Source organism: Emydura macquarii, unplaced genomic scaffold, assembly GCF_026122565.2.
Source record: "Emydura macquarii macquarii isolate MOO-44397 ecotype Brisbane River unplaced genomic scaffold, CSIRO-AGI_Emac_v2 contig_3305, whole genome shotgun sequence".
Classification (NCBI taxonomy): domain Eukaryota; kingdom Metazoa; phylum Chordata; order Testudines; family Chelidae; genus Emydura; species Emydura macquarii.
In genome coordinates, this window is record NW_027133442.1 from 7,769,930 (window position 1) to 7,788,923 (window position 18,994).

At 57.0% G+C, this 18,994-nt stretch overlaps 2 protein-coding genes across 4 annotated transcripts in view; one reads left to right on the top strand and one right to left on the bottom strand.

The window, feature by feature from the left end:
• The window catches only part of LOC137143264 (zinc finger protein 436-like), a 604,313-nt gene that overhangs the window by 418,398 nt on the left and 166,921 nt on the right, over positions 1–18,994 (top strand). The gene's annotated exons all lie outside the window — the stretch shown is intronic.
• SRCAP (Snf2 related CREBBP activator protein) overlaps positions 487–18,994 on the bottom strand; it is a 44,533-nt gene continuing 26,025 nt past the window's right edge. The window contains exons 32-34 of one of the 3 annotated variants that reach the window (XR_010917139.1): positions 18,412–18,540; positions 1,918–2,612; positions 487–1,355 (exon numbers count right to left, since the gene is read on the bottom strand). Coding sequence is in view for 2 of the 3 variants with exons in the window: in XM_067532949.1 (XP_067389050.1) it covers positions 15,229–18,540 (3,312 nt within the window). In the remaining variant the exon portion in view is untranslated. Of the gene's footprint in view, positions 2,613–14,349; positions 18,541–18,994 lie in introns of those variants that run through there. The other 2 variants (XM_067532950.1, XM_067532949.1) reach the window with 2 other exon arrangements.

Consider the following 18,994-nt stretch of genomic DNA (forward strand, 5'->3'; position numbering starts at 1 on the left):
TCGCTGCTAAGGGGGGGCGTATGTGTTCTTTTAAATTCATCTTGTTGTACTTTTGTAAACCAGGACCAACGTATTGAAACTGACATAGGGAAGATACATGAGCAGTTACGACTGTTTCATAAAATTGGTGAACAGGATCAAGCAAATTGGTTTGATGAATGGTTTTCAGGATGGTTTTCATGATTTAGGCCCTCTTGCTCATAAAATTTTTACTTCTATTATAATCGGAGCATTGATAATCCTTGCTTTCTACTTTTGTATTTAATGCTGGCCTACTTGATGTTCTGCAATAACCCGCATGTGTATGGTAAAACACACTGAAAGACAGACGGTAACTCGGGAAATGACTGAGCAAGAACTGCACTTAGGGCAGAAAGACTTATGACAGAGTAGACTAGACTAAGGAAAATAGAGTGGCACTAAATAGTGCCAAAGGGGGGAATTGTGGAAGGAACAGTTTTATATACTTTATTTTTTGTATTCCACTTTCATACCTAGTTATATATTCTATTTTGTATTAAGCTTTTAAGACTCCATCTTGTATGCTAAAGATTCCATCTTGGATTTTTAGTAGCTTTCTCGGCCTTGAAACAGGTACATTTTGCAGATGTTGCAGGTTTTTGCAGCTGTCAGCAGATAACGGGACATTGCTAGCTAGCTTCAAAAGATAGTTGTTATGGTAATCAGGGGCCCTGTTCAATTAGCAATATGGAGGAATTTCTTAGTATATCTTAGTGTAGAAAAGGTTGAGCTAATGGAAATGTACTGCAATACGTCATCTTTTTCTTTGTTCTCTTTGTCTGAATGCTGTATAAAACTTAGTGATGTGAGTCTGTAAGGCAGAAATCCTCGGGAGCCTTAGGGTGACCGACACTTCTCCGAGCTGCTCGTAATAAACTGCCTCAAAGAACTATGCACTCAAGTATTTATTTAGGAAGGCCCTGAGCTTTCCTATGACCCTGGTGAGTGTCCTCAGCACTGCTCTGCCGAACCCCGCATCCTCTTTTGCCTGCTGGACAATGGCATAGTGGGACATGAAGGTATGCACCGACGACAAGGTGGCAGCTTTGCCGGTGTCCTGCAGGGGCACTCTCTCCACAAAGGCTGTAGATGAGGATTGGGCTCTGGTTGAGTGTGCTGTGATGGTTCCTGGAAGTAGCACCCATGCCTGCTCGTAGCAGAACTTGATGCATGATGTAATCCACAAGATGTGCTGGGTGGATACAGGTGAGCCTTTCATCCGGTCAGCCACTGTGACGAAGAGCTGCGTCAATTTCTGGAACGGCTTTGTACACGCTCGATGTAGAAGGCCAAGGCTCTTCTCACGTCCAGTGAGTGCCATCTCCTCTCCTCCTCTGAACCGTGCGGTTTGGGAAAAAACACGGGGAGAAAAATATCTTGATTACAATGAAATTGGGAAACCACCTTGGGCAGGAAGGCTGGATGTGACCTCAGCTGCACCTTATCCTTATAGAATCCTGTATAAGGGGGCTCCGAGGTCAAGGCCCTAATCTCGGAGACCCTCCTGGCTGAGGTAATGGCCACCAGGAAGGCTACCTTCCATGAAAGGATGAGCAGAGGGCATGAAGCCATGGGTTCAACGGGGGGCCCCGTGAGTCTCAAGAGGACCAGGTAGAGAACCCAGGGAGGCACCGGGTCACGGACCTGCGGATAAAGCCTCTCCACCCTCTTGAGGAACCTGACTGACATGGGATGGGAAAACAGCGATCTCCCCTCTAGCGGCTGATGGAAGGCCGAAATAGCCACCAGGTGAACCTTCAGTAAGGCCAGTGCCAGACCCTGGAGCTTTAGCTGGAGCAGGTACTCCAGGATCGCCTGTATAGGCAAGAAGCTGGGCGGAATACCCCGGGACTCCACCCAACAGATAATCCGCCTCCACTTAGCTCGATACACAACTTGTGTAGAAGGCTTCCTGCTGCCAAACAGGACTTGTTGGACCTGCACGGAGCAGACTCTCTCTCCCTCCATCAACCACAGAGCCTCCATGATGTGAGGTGCAGGGAGTCCAGGTCCAGGTGCAACACCATGGTCCTGGGATAGAAGGTCATGCCGCCTCGGGAGCTCCAGGGGTGGGGCGATTGAAAGGTCCAGCAGGGTGCTGAACCAGTGCTGTCTTGGCCGGGCCGGAACAAGGAGTATAACATTCGCCCTGTCCCTCTTTATTTTCAGCAGGACCTTGGGTAGGAGTAGAAAGGGCGGGAATGCATACATGAGGGTCCCCATCCAGTCCATGAGGAACGCGTCGGAAATCGACTGTCTTGCGACCCTGGAGCGAGCAGAACCTTGGACACTTGGTGTTCCAGGCCAACGCGAATAGGTCCAGTTGGGGAACGCCCCAGTTCTGGAAGATCATAGCCATCACCTTTGGATGCAACAACCAGTTGTGACGCAGTAGAAATGACCTGCTGAGGTGATCCGCCTTGTTGTTCCTCACTCCTAGGAGGTGAGAGGCAGTCAAGTGGAAATCGTGCCTCACGGCAAAGTCCCACAGACGGATAGCTTCCTCGCAGAAGGCCCAGGAGTGCGCTCCCCCCGCCTGTTTATGTAAAACATGGCTGAGGTGTTGTCCATTAGCACTTGTACCACTCTACCTGTCAGGAATCGGAGGAAAACAAGGTTACTTACCAGTAACTGTTGTTCTTCGAGATGTGCTGCTCATATCCATTCCAATGTAGGTGTGTGCGCGCCCAGTGCACAGATTCCCGGAACCTTTTTCCCTAGCAAGCCCCGTAGGGCCAGCTCAGGCGCCCCCTGGAGTGCCGCGCTCATATCGCGGTATAAAGGGCGCTGCTGGCCCCGCGGGTCCCCAGTCCCTTCTTTCTGCCGACTCCGACAGTGGGGACGGGGGGTGGGTTTGGAATGGATATGAGCAACACATCTCGAAGAACAACAGTTACTGGTAAGTAACCTTGTTTTCTATCTTCGAGTGATTGCTCATATGAATTCCAATGTAGGTGATTAATTAGCCATACCTTGGAGGTGGGTAGGAGTTATCAGTGACCTGCTCTTGACAGCACGGCTCTGCCGAACCCCGCATCCTCCCTGGCCTGCTCCACGATGGCGTAGTGCGACGTGAACGTATGGACCGACGACCAGGTCGCTGCCCTGCAGATGTCCTGCAGGGGAACCCGCTCCAGGAAGGCTGCGGAAGAGGCCTGGGCCCTAGTAGAGTGTGCTCTTACCGCACCTGGAAGGGGCACCCCTGCCTGCTCGTAACATGCTCTGATGCAGGCAGTAATCCAGTTGGAGATTCGCTGGGTGGAGACAGGAGAGCCTTTCATCCTGTCTGCCACAGCCACGAACAGCTGTGTCGACTTCCAGAAGGGCTTGGTCCGCTCGATATAGTAGGCCAAGGCTCGCCTGACATCCAGCGAATGTCCCCTCCTTTCCTCCTCCGAACCGTGGGGTTTTGGAAAGAACACAGGAAGGAAAATGTCCTGATTACAGTGGAACTGAGACACCACCTTAGGCATAAAAGCCGGGTGAGGTCTCAGCCGAACCTTATCCTTGTAAAAAACTGTGTAGAGGGGCTCCGAGGTCAACGCCCTTAGTTCAGAGACCCTCCTGGCCGAAGTGATGGCCACCAGGAAGGCTACCTTCCATGATAAAAGGAGAAGGGAGCATGTGGCCAGGGGCTCAAAGGGGTGTCCCATCAGTCTGTTGAGGACCAAGTTGAGGTCCCAGGGTGGCACCGAGTCCCGCACCTGAGGGAAAGTCCTCTCCACCCCCTTAAGGAACCTCACCGACATGGGGTGAGAGAATAGGGACCGGCCTTCCATCGGCTGGTGGAAGGCCGAAATGGCTGCTAGGTGTACCTTGAGGGAAGCCAAAGCCAGGCCTTGCAGTTTAAGCTGCAGCAGGTACTCTAAGATAGCCTGTATAGGTGAGAAGCTTGGATGTAACCCTCTCGATTCTGCCCACCCCGAGAACCTCCGCCACTTAGCTCTATACGTTACTTGAGTGGACGGTTTCCTGCTGCCCAGAAGGACCTGCTGAACCTGTATGGAACAGGCCCTCTCTCCCTCCGTCAGCCACAGAGTCTCCAGGCAGTGAGGTGGAGGGAGTCCAGGTCGGGGTGCAACAATCTCCCGTGGTCCTGGGAGATCAGGTTGCATCGTCTGGGTAGCGGAATCGGTTCGGTGATGGAGAGGTCGAGCAGCATGCTGTACCAGTGCTGTCTCGGCCACGCTGGGGCGATCAGGATGATGTTTGCCCTGTCCCTCTTGATCTTGAGAAGGACTTGGGGCAGGAGCGGAATGGGGGGAATGCATACATCAGGTCCCCTGTCCAGTCTATTAAGAAGGCATCGGACAGCGAGCCCGGCTCGCGACCCCTGAGTGAACAGAACCTCGGGCATTTCCTGTTCCCGGCTGAAGCGAACAGGTCTAGGCGGGGAGTACCCCACCTTTGGAATATTAAAGCCACTATGTCCTGGTGTAAGGACCATTCGTGGCGGGGAGAAAATGATCTGCTGAGGCGGTCCGCCTCGCTGTTCCGTACCCCAGGGAGGTGAGAGGCAGAGAAGTGAAAATCGTGCCTCACCGCAAAATCCCACAGGCGAATAGCTTCCTGGCAGAGAGCCGAGGAACGTGCCCCCCCCGCCTGTTCACGTAGAACATGGCTGCCGTATTGTCCGTGAGGACTTGGACTACCCTGCCCTTCAGGAACTGAAGGAAGGCCTTGCAGGCCAACCGGACCGCTCTGAGCTCACGTACGTTGATGTGCAGAGCTCTCTCCTCTGGTGACCAAAGCCCTTGGATACCCCGATTGCGACAAATGTGGGCTCCCCATCCCATATCGGATGTGTCTGTGATGAGCGTCACAGATGGAATAAACTATCTGAAGGGAACGCCCATCATCACTTCCCTTGGGTCCCTCCACCAATTGAGGGATGACAGCACCTGTGGGGGAACCATGACCACTCTAGTTAGAGAATGCCTGTTCGGTACATACACCGAAGCTAACCACGTCTGGAGAGGTCTAAGTCTCAATCGTGCCAGCCTCACTATGTACGTAGAAGCTGCCATATGTCCCAACAGCTGCAGGCAATGCCTGGCTGTCGTTGTGGGGGACCGGTGGAGATTAGATATAATAGCCGCCATTGCCTCAAACCTCGTTTGAGGGAGGAAGGCTCTGTCTTGTACCGCATCCGACTTAGCTCCAATAAACTCTATACATTGTACCGGAGTGAGTGTGGACTTTTGCTCATTAATAAGCAACCCAAGTCTGGTGCATAACTCGCGTGTGAGGAGCAGACTATGCCTCACATGAGACCTCGACTTCCCCCTGATTAACCAATCATCTAAATAAGGGAAGATTTGAACACCGCTGCGGCGCAGGTGGGCTACCACCACAGCCATGCATTTAGTAAAAACTCTGGGCGCTGAGGAGAGCCCAAAGGGTAAGGACCGAAATTGGTAGTGTCGCCCAGCTACCATAAACCTTAAGAACCTCCTATGGGCAAGCAATGTAGAGATGTGAAAGTATGTGTCCTTCAAATCTAGGGCGGCATACCAATCCCCCGGGTCGAGGACCGGAATGATCGTGGCGAGGGAGACCATACGAAACTTAATACGTCTAATATACTTATTCAGGCGACGTAGGTCCAGAATGGGCCTAAGGCCTCCCTTCGCCTTGGGGATTAAAAAATATCTGGAGTAAAATCCCCGACCTTCCTCGGCCACTGGGACTTCCTCCACCGCCCCCAACATGAGGAGCGACTCAATCTCCTGTACCAGAAGTTGAACCAGGGCAGAGTCCCCAATGGGGGACAGCCTAGGAGGGGCGTTGGGGGGGAAGGCCGTGAGTTGGAGGGTATACCCTTTGGCAATCACCTCTAGGACCCACCGGTCCGTAGTAATGGCTTCCCACTCTGTAAGAAAGGGGCGAAGCCTATCTGCAAACGGTCGGTCAAGATCCCGGGGAGAAGGAAGAGTATTACCCTCCTGCACTGGGTCAAAAACGTATATTGGCATTACCCCCTTTAGATGGCCCTTGTTGGCCCCCCGCAGAGGACCCTTGTCGGCCTCCTCTGCTTGGGCCGCGGTAGCGCTCACGACCTCTCCTCTGCTGGGCGGGTCGAGGAGCCTGCCTGGGCGGGGGTGGTGGTTGCCTCTGGGCTTGTGGCCTGGACTGCCGTCTGGAGGCCTGGGGGGTATATAACCCGAGGGACTTCAGGGTGGCCCGAGAGTCCTTAAGCGCATGCAGCTTTTCGTCTGTCTTTTCTGAAAACAGACCCAGACCATCAAAAGGCAAGTCTTGTATGGCCTGTTGAACCTCCTGGGTAAGGCCAGACGCCTGCAGTCACGAGCAGTGGCGCATAACGACCGCCGAGGCCATCGCTCTACTAGCGGTGTCTGCTGCATCGCTAGCAGATTGTAGCGCAGCGGTTGCCACCGCGGCCCCCTCCTGGAGTACCGTGGAGAAGTCTGCCTCCTGGTCAGGAGGTAACTGGGATGCAAACCTTTGCATAGAGGCCCATACATTTTTATTATATTTGCCGAAGAGGGCCTGGTGATTAGCTACTCTAAACTGCAGCGCTGCAGTAGAGTAGATCTTTCTCCCAAATAAGTCTAGCTTTCGGCCTTCTTTGTCCTTGGGAGTGTTCCCCTGGTTCCCCTGGCGGTCTCTCTGATTGGCCGCATCGAACACCAAAGAGCTTGGCGCGGGGTGGTTATAGAGGAACTAGAAGGGTTCTTTGGGAACGTAATATTTCCTCTCCACCCCCTTGGACGTGGAAGGTAGAGAGGAAGGGGTCTGCCAGAGATTTCTGGCAATCTTCATGACATTGTCATGCACCGGCAGGGTTGCCCGTGATGGCCCCACAGAACTCGAGGGCCCAAAGAGGGGGTCCTCCTCCTCGGACATGAGCTTGAACTCCATGCCCAAGTTCTCAGCAGCCCTTTTCAAAAGGTCCTGGTGGGCACGGAAATCAAACAGGGGGGCTCTGTGATCTCTGGCCGCCGCCTCGTCTGGTGATGAGGAGGAAGATGGGGTAAAGGTCCAGTGGAGGGTCCCTCCCCTGGGTCCGAATCTTCCTCCGAACCCTGCCCTTGAGTCTTAGGGAGAGGGGGCATTGGGGGATCCACTGCAGATTGCGTCGATTTGGAACCCTGGGGCATAGGGGCATTCCAGGGCCCCCAATATGGCCACTGCCAAGGCGCCTGGGTCCACCCAGGGGCTTGCAGGGTAGGCAGCTGCTGTCTCGCGGCCCTCTTGTCACCTGAGCCTCCCACACATCGCTTATTCCGCCGACGTGTGGATCGGTCAGAAGAGGATGATGTGGACCGGTGCCGACCCCTGCGGTGCCGGCGATAAGAGGAGGTCAGGGATGATGACGATGTAGAGGAGCTGCCCCGGCGGCGAGATGACTTGCGGTGCCGCTTACCCCCTTGAGAGCGAGAGCGGTGCCTACGATGGCGACGCTGAGGGGACTCCATCCGCCCAGTCATCGGTGCCGGGCCCATTGGTGCCGGCAGGGGCTCTTGAGCTACCGGTGCCACCGGATGCGAGCCGCTGACTCTTGACGCGGCCAACAGTGACCGGGATCGGTGCCGGGACGGGGTCCGCACTGGAGATTGCGAGCCCGAATTACGGTCCCTGCTCAGGTCAGAGCTGGACCTGCGGCGGCTCCGGCGATGAACTCGGGACCGCCCACGGTGCCGCGGTGCAGAGTCACTCGACGACCTAGAGTCGGAGCTCGGAGGGGAGCCGACACTTTCCACCCTCCTTGACCGTCTGGAAGGAGACCTGGATTGAGAGCGTCTCCAACCACCGGGACCACCCAGCGCGGGTTTGCCCCGAGACGCAGGTCCCTTGTCCCTCGGCCGAGGGGGGGATGGAGGCGTAGGCATGGCCATGAGGGCTCGTGCCGCAGTGAACACCTCCGGCGTCGACGGCCCTTGCAGGTGCACTCCCCCACCCCCAGGAGTCGGGGGAGGCAACTTGTGCGGAGACCCCGGGGCCAGAGTAATCTCCACAGCCCGTGGCTGGGGTGTCTCCGTACTCCCTCCGCCCTGAGGGGGCCGGAGGGAGTCTTTAGGTGCGGCCAGGGGCCGTGCCATCTTCTTCGGCCCCTTCGAGATCCACTGCGGTGCCGAGAGCGGTGCCGGTGGGGGGGCGCTCCGCACCGACGACACACTTGGTGCTGACGGTGACCGGGACGGCTCGGAAGCTGGTCGGAGCGCCGACTCCATTAGGATCACCTTTAGCCTCGCGTCCCTTTCTTTTTGGGTCTGAGGCTTAAAGGATTTACAAATTCGGCATTTGTCTCGACGGTGTTGCTCACCAAGGCACCGGAGACAGCGGTCATGCGGGTCACTAACCGGGAAGGCTTTAGTACACAAGTCACAGTTTTTGAAGCCTGTAGAACCCGGCATGACCCCAAGAGAAAAAAACCCCGTCCGGGGTTTTCACTTATCACTATAACTAACTAACTTATCTAACACTATAACAACTATTCAACTCTAAACTCTAAAGAACAGCAACAACAGCTAGGGAATGAGCTACTTGCACACAGCAAGAGGCGATAGTTCCAGCAACCGTCACAGGCGGAAAGAAGGAACTGGGGACCCGCGGGGCCAGCAGCGCCCTTTATACCGCGATATGAGCGCGGCACTCCAGGGGGCGCCTGAGCTGGCCCTGCGGGGCTTGCTAGGGAAAAAGGTTCCGGGAATCTGTGCACTGGGCGCGCACACACCTACATTGGAATGCATATGAGCAATCACTCGAAGATAGAACACCTTGCACACTAGGCGAATGGCCCTCAGCTCCTTCACGTTGATGTGCAGGCGCCTCTCTTCCCCCGACCAGAGCCCCTGAGAGCCTAGGTTGGCGCTGATGTGGGCTCCCCATCTTACGTCCGCAGTGTCAGAAATTAGGGTGACCGACGTGACCAGTTCCCTGAACAGAACACCCTTCCGCCACCAGTTTAGGGAGGCTGGGATGGGTGGGGGAACTGTGACCACCTGATCCAATGGGTGTCTGCTCAGAACATATACTGAGGGCAACCATGCCTGAAGGTGTCTGAGCCTCAGGCGAACTAGTCTCACTACGTACGTGCAGGCCGTCCCATGGCCTAACAGCTGTAGGCAGTGCCTGGCTGTTGTCGTGGGGCATTGGTGCAGCTGGGAGATGATAGAGACCATTGCCTCGAAACGTGGCTGAGGCAGGAAGGCTCTGTCCTGGGAAGCGTCCACGATAGCCCCAATGAACTCTTTTCGTTGCACTGTGGTTAGTGTGGACTTCTGTTCATTTATGAGTAGTCCAAGCCTGCTGCACGTGGAGCAAGTGAGGGTCACGCTCTCCTGCACTTGGGATCTGGACCTGCCCCTGGTCAGCCAATCATCCAGGTAAGGAAAAATTTGCACACCCTTTCATCTCACTATCGACATGCACTGAGTGAACAACCTTAGAGCTGAAGACAGGCAAAAGGGCAAGGCTGTAAACTGGTAGTGGGAGCCAGCCACCGTAAAGCAGAGGAAGCGCCTGTGACTGGGGAGAATCGACACATGAAATTATGCGTCCTTGAGATCAAGGGCAGCATACCAGTCTCCTGGATCCAGGGAAGGGATTATGGAAGATAGGAAGACCATGCGAAACCTGAGTCGTTTGACATATTTGTTTAGATGACGCAGGTCTAATATGGGTCTCAGACCCCCCTTCACCTTGGGGATGAGAAAGTACCTCGAATAAAACCCCTTTCCCCTTGAGGGACTACTTCCACCATTCCTATGTTGAGGAGGGGGTCCACCTCCTGCAAGAGGAGTTGCTCGTGAGAGGGGTCCCTGAAGAGGGACGGAGGAGGGTTGTTGGGGGGTAGAAGTAAATTGTAGGGCATAGCCCCCTGAGACTATCCCAAGGATCCAACGGTCGGAAGTGATTTTTGCCCATTCGGGATTGAAGGGCCTTAAACCTGTTTAAGAAGGGGCGGGGCGGATCCAGGGAAGCAGTCAGGGTGCCACCCTCCGGGTCACCATCAAAATTGTCTCCTCTGGTTGCCCGGCCTCTTGGGGGGCCCCTGCTGGGGAGCTGAGGATGAGCTAGGGAGCTGATTTCTTCTTCTGAACCCCCCATTTCTATTGGTTTGGAAAGGCCTGAGCAGAGGCCTTGGCTGCTGCTGCGCCTGGGGCCATGACTGATGCCTGGAAAACTGGGGCCGACCCATCAAAGGGGAGATCCTGAATAGCCTGCTGCACCTCCTGGGACAGGCCCGAGGATTGCAGCCACGAGCACCTTCTCATAGAGATGGCGGAGGCTATGGCCCTGCCGGCCAAGTCAGCAGCATCACAGGACGTCTGGAGCACTGCCCTAGCTACTGCAGTTCCTTCCTCCAAGATAGCACTAAAGTCTGCGGCCTGGCCCTGGGACAGGGCCTCAGCGAACTGCCTGAGGGAGTCCCACAATTTGAAATTATATCTACCCAGGAGGGCCTGATGGTTGGCAATCTGAACTGCAGGCTTGCCGTGGAATAAACCTTTCTCCCCAACAAGTCCATGTTCTTACTGTCCTTGTTCTTGGGAGTGGACCCTGGCTGACCTTGCCTATCTCACTGGTTAGCCGCATCTACTACCAGGGTTCCTGGGGCAGGGTGTGTGAACAAATACTCAAACCCCTCGACTGGGATGTAATATTTCTTCTTGGCCACCTTTGACGTAGGGGTGACCGAGGAACGGGTTTGCCACAGGGCCTTTACAATCTTAAGGACCCTTTCGTGGACTGGGAGGGTCACTCGTGCTGGGGCAGCCGCCGTCAGCACATTAAAGAGGCTATCTTTGGCCTCTTGAAACTCCTTCACCTCCAGCCCCAAGTTGGAGGCCACCCTCTTGAGCAGCTCCTGGTGCGCCCTGAAATCCTCCAGTGGCACCAAGTGGTCCCGGGAGACTGCCTCATCAGGTGAGGAGGAAGAGGACTGCAGAGGTGCAGCCGATGGGTGCGTCCCCTCCTGGCGAAGAGTTGTACCCACTGCGGTTCCCTGCAGCGGGTCCGACTCCTCATCCGAGGAGTGGTGCCTATATGGGCCTTCTCTTGTGCCAGAGGCACAGACTGTACCCCTGACGATATAATGGATTGGGGCCCCGGCCCCACCTGGATACCCCATGGGGCTCAATGAGGCCATTGCTGCAGCCATTGTCCCTGGGGCCAACCCGGGGCTGATTGCACCACAGGTTGTGATGCTTTGTGGGATGCTTTGTGCCCGATGACTGTCCCCCCGGGAGATCCGGAGTCATCGTCATGATTCAAGGCCCTGGACCGGCGGTGCCGTGTTGGTCCTTGGTCCAGGGCACCCTTCTGTGCCGGGGACCACCCTCTCGATGCCTCCGACCTGGAGGATGAGAACTGCCTGTCGCCACGAGCAGTGCTGACGAGCGGGGGAGCACTCCGAAGAGCTAGAGGTACCGGAGCATCGTCTCAGTACCAATGAGTTCCGTTGACGCTTGCTTTGTGGCCCTGCAGACACCTTCGGTGACCAAGGTTGGTACCGCTCCAAGTCCTCAGTGCCGAGCCAGACTCTGGCGACTAGGTTCCACACCACGAACTCTGCGGTGCCGGGTCTTCCTCCAGCGACTGGATTCCGCCTCGCCTCGGTGTGGGCGAACTCATCGATGCCGGGAATCTGGAACGGGAGCTATCCGAGCGCCGCCTGGCAGACCTCGACCGGTGCTACCTCCTGGCATGCGCTGCCTCCGATGCCGAGGAGTGACATCGGCACTGAGAGGGAGATTCCTGCCTCCGTGCTGGGGCAGGTCGGCTCAACCAGCAACTACTGGGGGAGCGGCTCTGGTCTACCCTCAGAGACCATCCAGCGAGAGATCTTCCTCCCTGTATCGGGGATCTCCACTGCCACTCAGGAGTTTCCCCCACGACACTGGCCCCTTCCCTCTTGGCGGGAGGGGGAGGGGTGGAGATGGCGTAGGCAAGGCCAACAAGGCTCTTGCTGCCTGAAAAGCCACTGGTGTCAACGGCGTCGGTAGGGGCACTCTCTCAGGAGTCAGGGGAGGCACCCTGACCGGAGATGCAGGCACCGGAGAAGTCTTGATGGGCTGAGTCCAGTGCATCTCGGTACTCGACCCTGCCCGTACCATTGGCGCAGGGGAATGTCCGCACTCTGCTTCTTCCTCTTCGGTGCTGGCGGTCTTGTGTGGTGCTGAGTCAAGGACAGTACCAACAATGCGCTCTGTACTGAGGTCACGCTGGGTACCGAAGTGGAGCAGGTTGGCTTGGACACCGGGCAGAGTGCTGCGTCCATCAACAGGACTTTCAATCAGATTTCTCGGTCCTTTTGAGTCCGTGGTTTGAAAGCCCTGCAAATCTTACACTTCTCTTTCCTGTGGGCTTCACCCAAGCACTTAAGGCAGCAGTCGTGGGGGTCACTGAGCAGGAAGGCCTTCCTGCAGGAGGCACACGACTTGTAGCCTGGTGACCGGGGCATGGCCTGGCCGCTCGAAGTCCCCGCAGGGACTTGCCTTATCTCTAACTACTCTTAACAACACTTAACTACTTAACTAACTAAAACTAACTTAGAATATCAAACAAGTCCAAACAAGGGGAATAATATTTGCTGAAAGCAAGGCTAGTTCCAGCAACCATCACGGGAGGAAAGAAAGAACTGAGGGGGCATAGGGCTGGCAGTGCCTCATATTCTGCGTCATGTGCGCAGGGCTCCAGGGGCGCCGGAGCCGACCCTACGAGATCTGCTAAGGGGAAAAAAGTTCCGGGTACTGTGCACGGAAGCGTGCACACACCTATAGTGGAATGGACATGAGCAAGCACTCGAAAAAGAACCTTTAAATACTTGTATTTATTTTTTTAAATGTTTTCTCTATGATGCTTTTGCCCTAAAAATAAATGCAGTGGAAGGTCTAGTTTTGGAAGCACCCTGTTGTGGGGCATGGTAGATTCCCCATCCTTTGGAGTCATCAGACCCAGAGCGGCTGCACCTCTCTACGAGAGATTGACAAGAATGGGGCTGGGCTGAGATAGACAGAACATGATAGGTCGAGACTGGGGAGAAAGAGAGTGTCTGTTTCCCTTAACTTATAACAAGAACAAAGGGACAGTAAATTACAGTAAGTTGTTCAAAACCAGGTAAAGGAAATCCTTTTCCATGCACTGTGATTAGACAGCAGAACTCACTGCCACATGATATGAGCAATGCCAAGACTTTCTGAGGCCTGCTAAAGTGACAGGTCATGTCTATGGATAACACAAACAGCCAGAGTTAGTGTAGTCAGTGCTGCCACTGGCAGGGATATTACACCTCATCTGGTTGGGCCTGAACTGATCTTTAATTCTTCATGATCAGGCTGCAAACCTGAAGCAGGGTCAGATGATCCTACATCTGCTACTGAGAGGTTCTTACACCTTCCTCTTAAGCAGCTAGTGCTGGGCACTGCCAGATGGGCTAGATGGCACTGGCTCTGAGCCAGTCTGGTCATTCCTAATATCCCTCTCAAAGACAGGCTGTAGCTTGTAGGGATGTAAATATTGGTTACAAAAGGTCATTGTTTAAACTATTAAAATTATATTGGATAACCAATATAATTTGTTCTCCCCCCCACACACCCTGCCCCCTCTCCCCATTGCCCTTGGATAGCACCCCCAGCCTGGCTCCGCAGGGGATCCCCATCTTGGACCTGTGGTCCCCAGTGTTTTACAGCTGGGCACTTCTCAGCACCTGCACTAGGGCCTCGGCCTCCCCAGACAGCAGTGTGGTCCCTCCAACTTAACCCGATGCTGTCATCATGGAGACGGAGCGCCAACGCCACCGGTTAACCGACAAACAGTCTTAATGGTAAGATTAATACCTAATGGTTAACAGTGAACTATTTGACATCCCTAATAGCCTGGCATTCAGATACAAATGGCAGGAGATGGGTTAGGTGAGATGCCCACGATCCCAGTGTGCACATGCCCCACGCTGCAGTGAAAGGTGAAAAAGCAGTGGCAAGATCAGAGGAGATAGCCATAGCCTCGAGGGAAAGGCTGGACAGAGGGGATGGGAGAAGGCAGAGTGGAGGAGGACAAACCACACGGCAGAGACGAGGGCTGTGCTGTCGATTTTTCTTTTTTTTTTTTAAACACTTTATTCATAGCATTATTCTGAAGAAAGATTACATCGGACCTCTGTACACGCTCTGAACATGCTTCAGTAGGAAAGACAGCTCCATGGGAACACCCCCCCCAGCCCCTACCACCCCCTCTTCCCAACCACACGCCCCTCCCCCCCCCAACCCAGAGAACGGCTGCCGCCCCCAGTCCTGCCATGGAGGGGGGAATGGTGTGCTCCCCTATACAAAATAACCTTTGCATAGATTATGTTCAAAAGAATCTATTTTACAACAAGGGCTGTACATAAAAGGGAAAGGTGGGGGCTTGTGTGTGTCAGAGGAGTGGGGTCCAACCAGAGCCCCAAGAGTCCTTGGAGATGTGAGTCTGAAATGTACATAATTAAAAAGAGGACAATTTCTCCCGTGTGTGTGTTGCGGGGCTACTGCACCCCGTGTTCCAGTCTGTCCCCAGCGGCCACATTTGGCTGCCCAGCCTGACGATCTGGCTCCTGCATGGAAAAGCAGGAAGGAAATCAAGAGGAACCCCAGGCGGGAGGGGGAGGCCACAAATTTGGTCGTGTCAGTTAAAAACCAACCCAACCTAGTTAAAAAGAAAGGGTGAGTTTTTAGAACTCAGGGGAGCTCCCCCCATTGGGGGGGCAGCCGGGGGAATTTGAACCAGCCCTGGATCAGGCAAGAGAATAGAAATAAAAAGGGTGTGAAACGCCTGGGCCAATCCAGCCTGGGCCTCCCATGGCTAATCCTGTGTCCAGAACCAGGTGGAGCCACATACGCCACCCGCCTCGGTTGCTGCCCTGTCTGCTCTATGATGACAAGATGCAGGGCCCCCTTCCCTCACATGATGTATCTGCCCCAGGGATGGAGCAGCAGGGTCACCCCAGGCTGACGAGTCTTGAGCACAGCTGAGTTAGCTTGTGCCCAGAGCCGAGCGTGGGTGCAGGGGCGAGGGGAACCAGACAGCCATGACACCTGTCCCTCCCGAGTTCAAGTAGTGGTTTAACAGTCCAGACAGGGGTGGCAGGGATGTGGGAGGCCCAGGGTTGCTGGACTGCTACTCCAAGAAGGGCGGGCTGGGGAGGCAGGTAGGTGAGCTCCGATCTATCCCAATGGGAAGTGACTGGTATCTCCCAGGCTGTGGTCACGTTTTGGGTTTGCGGCCTCTGATACTTAGTGAGGAGGTAACCATGGCAGCAGGAGCAGCAGTAGCCGAGGGGGCAGGAGCTCCGCCCGCACCCCCCAGCGTGGTGCCGGTGGCTGAGCGAGTGTTGCCGGCTGGGGTGGCGGCGGCGCTTCGCAGGATGCGGTCGGCCGAGCTGCCCCGGGGGCACTGCCGCCTCCTGCCACCGCTAGCTCGGCCTCCATGGCGGCGTTGGCGCTTGGGCCGCCGTTCACCCTCCTCGCCGCTCAACTCTGCAGATGCCTCTGACTCGCCACCCCCCTCCTCCTCCGATGAGCCAGCAGCCCCAGGGGACTTGCCACCCTCTGACAGGCACCCCCGCTTGCGCCTCTGATGCTCCTGCTCCAGCGGTGGCACCAAGCTGCCTGGCCGCTGCCGAGTGGAGCGGGCCGGGGCCTGCTCTGAGGTGCTGCTCTCCCCTGACGAGGTGCCATCTGGCTCTGGCTTGAGGGCAGCGCTCTGGGTTGGGAGCAGGGCCGAGCACTCACTGCCAGTCTCCAGCTTCTCTTCCTGCCGGAGCCGAGCCAGCCGTGTGAGGGGGCGGGCCTCCTCACCATCTGAGGAGCTCTCGCTGGCAGCCGGGCTGGGCTCTTCCTTCCTCCTCCACCTCCTCTTGCGGCCAGGTGGGAGCGGCTCCTTCTCGGTGGAGGTGTCGCGGTCCGAGGCTGAGCCAGGGTGGGGGGCTGCTCTTTCCACACGGGGGGAAGGTGGGTTCTTGGGGGGCCGGCCCCGCTTGCGCTTGGGGGGTGACTCAGTACTGGGAGTAGCTGGGGCCCAGTGTGTCTTGGGGGGCCGGCCCCGCCGGCGTTTCTCCAGGGGGGAGTCATTCTCACTGCTCTCTGTCTTGCTCCTGGGTGAGGCTGGCTCAGGGGCCTTGGGCTCCGCTTTCTGGGCACATGGCTTCAGGGTGCTGGGAGGTGGCCATGCCTCTCCCTTGCACGGCTGCTCCAGGGTCTTCGGTGAGGATGGCTCGGGAGCCTTGGTCTCTGGCTTCCTGACACGGGGCACATGGGTGCCGGGTGGTGGCTGTGCTTCTCCCTGGCTTGGCTGCTCTGGAGACTTGTTCTTGGGGGGCCGGCCCCGTTTACGCTTGAGGGGAGGCGGGGGCAGCTCCAGCCCCAAGCCCTCATCTCCCCTCTCCTTGGCGGCCCGGCTCTCCAGCTCAATCCTGCGGCGGGCAGGCAGGTCACGGAGCAGTGGCAGCTCCTTGCCGGAGGGGGACAGCTCCAGCTCTGAGATGCTATGAGCCGAACTGCTGCTGGGGCTCACCACGGTGCCACCAGCAGCGTCCGGCTTGTGGATGCGGTTGCGCCGGCGTCGGATCAGCTCTTTCTCCTCCACGACAGTGACCAGGCGGCCTGGCAGCTTGCGCAAGACCTTGGCAGCCGGGCCATCCTGGCCCTGGTGGTTCTGCCGGATCTCCACGTCAGCGCTGGTGCGCCGGCGCGGTGTTTTGGCTGGTGAAGGGCTGTCTGAGGAGGAGGCCATCCCTGGCTGTGTTTCCCCCAGCTCCAGAGAGGCTGCGTTGGCTGCACTCACTCCACCCGGGTGCTGTGGCTTGTCTTCCTGGTCCCGCAGTCCCCTCTTGGGCACCTCCTTCACGCTGGTACTGCCACCACTGGCTAGCTCCAGTGGCTCTGTGGTGCCTTGGACTAGGTCCCTGGGCTGGGGCTCAGCCAGGCTATTGGAGAGAGAGGACGGCTGCTCAAGCCCGTTCTGCTCCTTGCTGGGGGGTGACATTTTCAGTCGAGGCAAGAAGTTGGCAGCTTCCCCGGGCTGGTTCAGCAAGCCCGTGAGAGGCCGGGCTGGCTGGGTCTCTGCCTCTCCTGACACTTTGCTTTCTGTGGTGGTAAAGGGCTCAGCAATGGGCGGTTCGAGCCCTGACCTAGCGGTACCGTGGGCAAGCATCTCTGGGGGGAGCTCTGTTGTGGGCCCCTCAGGTACCGGACCCTCCAGCTCCTCCACAGCACACTTGATTGGCTTGCCCCTCATCACATTGCTCACGTCCACACTGTCCGGCTCCACCGGGCTTTGGGCCAGCTCTCCAGCCACCTCGGCTTTGCCCACAGATCCCTTGGCTTCTTCAGGGGGCTCCTCCCCAGAGGCAGGTGTCTCTGGGCTTTGTACTGGCTCATCAAGGGCTGGGATCTCCAGGCCACAGGGGGCTGGTAGGGGAACTTTCTCTGAGGCAGAAGATGGCTTCGTGTTCTCCATCTTCTCCCCTGTTGCCAGCCCAATGGATCCCAGTGCCTTTTCCCCAGTGGGTGGGGGCCCCATCCTCAGCATGTGCTCAGTAGACAGCATCTTTGAGGCCAGCTCCCCTGTGGGTGCTGTGTTCTCCTGCCCTGGTGGGGCCATCCCCACCTCGGTAGATGGGAGTGTTGGCTGGGGGATCTCCTCTCTGGCAGGTGCTGCCTCGGGTCTCGGCCGGAGAAGCTTCACCCCAGTGGCTGGTGCTTCGGATCTCAGGTCCTGCTCCCCAGCAGGAGGTGCCTCTGGTTTGATTGGGGCTGGCCGGGGCCCCCTGTCCTCAGGAGCATCCGTTCTCTGGGGGATGCTCCGCAGCACCCGCTCCATGGCAGTCAGGGGCTCTGCTCTCTGTGTGGTGCCTCGCAGCACCCTGTCCCCAGGGACTGGGGTGTCTGCTCTCTGAGGGAAGGCTCGGAGCACCCGCTCTGTGGCGGCTGGGAGCTCGGCTCTCTGTGAGGTGCCTCGCAGCACCTTGTCCCCAGTGGCTGGGGGCTCAGGTCTCTGTGGGGAAGCCCGGAGCACCCGTTCCCCGGTGGCAGGGGCCTCTGTTCTGTGAGGGATGGGCCGCAGAACCCTCTCACCAGCCCCCAGGACCTTGGGGCCCAGATCCTCCCTCTTGGCCGCAGCCCTGCGTGTGGGGGCCGGCTTCTCCTCCCGCACCAGCTCCCTGCGGATGGCGGCGCCACGTGTGTGCTGGGCCACCAGGGACAAGTGGTCTTCTGCTTCCTCGGCTTCCAGCCTGGTATGCTGGACCCGCGGGTGACGCAGGCTGGGGAGCCGGGACTGGGGTGACTCGGTATCCACTCCATCTGCCTCACGCAGGGAGAGGCGAGTGCCCCGCAGTCGCTCGCTCACGCGTGTGCCAGTCCGCTCTAGGCCCACTCGGCTAGGCACCTTGGCCTTCTTGCTCTTCTTGATGTAGCCTTCCTCGCTGAGCCGGCCCTCGTCCTCATCATCAGGCAGCTTGAACACCACCTCATCCTTGGCCTGATCTATGTCCTTCCGGGCGGCCTCCACCTGCTCCTGGAAAGGAGCGACAGAGAGTAGTCATCTGCCAGGCTATCACAGAGCACAACGTCTGAGCCACGGTGGCAAGGAGAGGGTGGGATACCATCGGCCTGATCAAGGGCAGGATATTGGGCTAGATGGGCCTGAGCTAGGGCAGCATGGAGGGGGCAGGACACTGGGCTCGACGGTCCTGTGGCTCTGATCCAGGGTGGGATATGAGAGGGGTGTGTGTGACTTGATGGCCCCATGGATGTGATCTGGAGCAAGATATGGGGGGCTAGATAATCGTGTGGGTCGGATCTGGAGTGGCAGGAGGACAGGTTACTGGGCAAGATAGGTCTGAGTCTGATCTGGGGCGGCAAACGGGAATGGATACCGAGGTAAAAAAACCAAGCTGGGAAGGGAGCTCATTTACACAATGCCTCAGTGCCCCACGGCCATCCCCTTCCCCCAACCAGCTGGCGTCCCA